Genomic DNA, 3,497 nt, shown 5'->3' with positions numbered 1-3,497 from the left:
ACCCACAATGACAGGCCCCATGCTTGCAGATAGCCACCAGGCTCTGTGTCACTTTGAAAAGGACCCTAGGAAGGAGAGTGGGAGGGCTGGTGACCCAGGACACTCAGAGAGACTGTTCAGATCCAGGCATCCTGAGTTCCTGCACACAAGATAAACAGCCAACAGACAGAGTGCCACACCCTTGGAGCATCCAGCTTTAGGCCATTGGGCTGATAAATGAGAACAGGCTGGTGGGGAGGTCCACAGCAACTCAATCTTTGGCTCCTGGGCCCCAGTACCTCTTGGGTGACCCAAAGTTGGGAGAAGTGGACATATTTTAAAGGTTCCAAATCCTGACAAAATCCAAAGAAAGAGCATGCAATAAGAATGTTCTTCACCTTGGCATGTTTAAGTATAAATAGCTCAGTGGTCAACTTTGACTACATATGTATTACTCTTCACTTTGATTTCATATTTGTGACGATAGTATTTGATATTGTTCCTCAAACAGGTTTCACTGTATTTCTTCTAATGTTTTAAAGCATTTATTGAAATTACTCTCTTTGTTTTGAGCTCAGATTTTATTTTCTGCCTTACTCCCTCTTTTTTCTCTTAGATTACCTGCTGTCAATTGTCCCCATACATTTTTTCTTCTTCTTGCCATGATGTACATTTTAGTTTTCTATGATATCTTCATTCATCCTTGTTTTCTCTTTTCTTTTGTCCAAATTTTCTTTACTCTCCTTTTCTGTATCTATACAATGTTATAGTGATATTGGTATATTTAATTGATAATAATGATAATAATATTTTTTTTCAGTCTATACCTGAACTGTACTACAAGTTTATACCTGGATTAGAAAAACTGTGGAGAAAAGTTCCAACATGTTTTTGGTGTTTTCCTAAGGTTGAATAGTATGTGGATTTGCTATAAAGTGATTGTAATAAACAGGGATCACTAGCTACTCTCAAAGTGATAATAATACTTATCTTAAAGTGATAATGAACTGCAGAAGACATACATTCAGTGAAAGTATCAACAGAGGTGTATTTGCCAAGCCTGCGGCTCTGAGGGGAAAGAAGATCATTACATAGTCCCTTACATAAATAAAACAATAATCATTGTAATAGATGATTGGATATATACTAGCAGTATAAAAAAGGAGGGGAACAAACCACACCAAAGAAACCAGAACAATTGATCTCATATCTACCATATTGGAAGAAATGACATTAAAAATATTTAGAAAGTTCATAGTGGAAATCTTTAACAAGCTAAAAGAAGATACGTAATGAACTTAGAATAAGTGAGAGATAATTTCAATAAAGATGTAGAGATTCTGAAAAATACAAAACAGAAGTACTAGAAATGAAACTCAATAAACTAAATTATGTTTTCAGCAGAAAGCTTCACTAATAGATAAGATCACTTTGAAGAGAGATTTTGAGGAATATGATACATTATGATTTATACAAATTAGTTATACTAAAGTCATTGAATAAGTTTATTTAGAAAGTTATGTTAATACTAATAGCTTTTCAGATTTACTTTTGACTGAATGTTTAAATTTAGACATTTTTAATTCAGTATTGAATACAAAGATTAAATTTAACAATTTTACTTATTTATATATTTACTTATAATATTTTCACTTATAATAATGGCATATTCATTGGGTATATAAATACATACTCCACTGGGATTATAGGCTGGACATGGTTGTGAGCATCTTTAATCCCAGTGATTCCAGAGGCTGAGACAGATGGCTCACACATTTGAGGTGAGCCTGAGGAAGTAAGGGAGGACATGGTACCTTAGCAAGACCCTGTGTCAAGATAAAAATGAAAAGGGTTGGGGACGTGGCTCAGTCATAAAACGCTTCTGGGTTCAATACCTAGTAAGCTCGTCCCCCATAAAAAATTAATAGGGGTTTCAGTTGGGAAAATAATTCTAAAAGCAAGGTCTAGGGGCAGGGGGAATATAAAATGAAAATATGGTTTGGAAACATTACTCTAAACACATGTAGTTAAAGCATAAAGGAAAGCAAAAACAGAAGTAGAAAGTACTGGTGACATTCAGAAAATTGAGAGCATATTGGTTCCTATTTAAGACATAGGAACAAGTCAAGGGCTTCAGAGAACCTAGAGGGAAAGGTGCAAGACCACCCATCTCAGACAGCCCAGCAGCATCTGCAAGATCCCCAATGGCCTTGCCCTTGGCTTTCCTGCTGGCCCTGGTGGTGCTCAGCTGTAAGTCCACCTGCTGTCTGGGCTGTGACCTGCCTCAGATTCAAAACATGGATCTTGCAACTCCTGACAGGAATGAGGAGGGGACCTGGATGCTCCTGGAAAAAATGAGGAGAATTCCCACTTTCTCCTGCCTGAAGTACAGAAAGGACTTTGCCTTCCCCCAGGAGCAGTTGGAGGGTGAGCAGGTACAGAAGACTCAAGCTGTTGCTGTCCTCCATGAGATGACCCAGCAGGTCTTCAACCTCTTCAGCACCCAGGAGGCCTTTGCTGCTTGGAACAAGACCCTCCTGGACACCTTCCTCAGTGGCCTCCATCAGCATCTGGATGACCTGAAAGACTGTGGGACCCAGCAGGTGGGGGTGGAAGAGGCTCCCCTGAGGGCTGTGAGGAAATACTTCCACAGGATCACTGTCTACCTGAAGGAGAAGAAATACCTGCCATGTGCCTGGGAGGTGGTCAGAGCAGAAATCATGAAATCCTTCTCTTCATCAGCCAACCTGTATGCAAGACTAAGGAGCATGGAATGAGACCTGGTCCAGCAGAGAAATGCTTCTCACTGATGAACACACCTTACCACACTCCCACAAGTTCTGCCACTTCAAAGACTCTCCTTCCTGCTGGAACTGTGACATGAATTCAATTTTTCAGATGTGTTCAGGCCTTTGCCCAACATTGCTTTCAAATCTATAGGCACTAGACCCTTACATCCCTGCAGATGTGTCTATTTATCTATTTAATTATTTATTTAACTATTTATATAATTTTATTTATTTTGTCTATATGATATTATGTATATGTTTGAAATATGATTAATAAAGCTGAACATTTTCTTTATATTTAAGAAGTTGATATTTTTGTTCTTCATTAGTTTTTAAATTTCTTTAACTCTTTACATTCTTGCAGGGAATGAGGGATTGGATTCATTTTTCTTTTTATTCTTTTCCATTTTATTTTAAATTGCAACCAAAAGTTTAGTTCCAAATGCTGATTTCTAGGTTGAATTTACTTCAAGGCCATCATTATTTTTGCCTGTAGAAAAAGTGAGATTAATAGAAAATCAATAAACTCTGGATATGATAAAGGAAAACCATAAAAAAATACCCCTCAGAAGAAGAAAAAAATAACGGGACTTCTCTGACTCTTCTTTCTGCTTACTCCATTGGGATTTGTGCTTAGATACTCTTCATGTCTCACTCATTATCCCAATTTCATCTACTTTCCCTCTATAGTGATGGTTTCAATGCACACAACTGCTTTCTGATATTCTT

The 3,497-nt window shown here is 37.7% G+C and overlaps 1 protein-coding gene across 1 annotated transcript; it reads left to right on the top strand.

Moving 5' to 3' along the window:
* Positions 1-2,183: 2,183 nt before the first annotated feature.
* On the top strand, positions 2,184-2,756 carry LOC144254568 (interferon alpha-5-like). Its single transcript, XM_077797880.1, has one exon. The coding sequence runs from the start codon at positions 2,184-2,186 to the stop codon at positions 2,754-2,756; it is 573 nt and encodes a 190-aa protein (XP_077654006.1).
* The last annotated feature ends 741 nt before the right edge of the window (positions 2,757-3,497 follow it).

The sequence above is a fragment of the Urocitellus parryii genome, chromosome 4 (assembly GCF_045843805.1).
Source record: "Urocitellus parryii isolate mUroPar1 chromosome 4, mUroPar1.hap1, whole genome shotgun sequence".
Classification (NCBI taxonomy): domain Eukaryota; kingdom Metazoa; phylum Chordata; class Mammalia; order Rodentia; family Sciuridae; genus Urocitellus; species Urocitellus parryii.
The sequence above is the reverse complement of the archived record's forward strand: the minus strand, read 5'-3'. Positions and strand labels throughout refer to the sequence as shown.

What these genes read in the sequence shown, in the direction of transcription:
- LOC144254568 (XM_077797880.1), top strand. Translation starts at nt 2,184, where the DNA reads ATGGCCTTGCCCTTGGCTTTCCTGCTGGCCCTGGTGGTGCTCAGCTGT.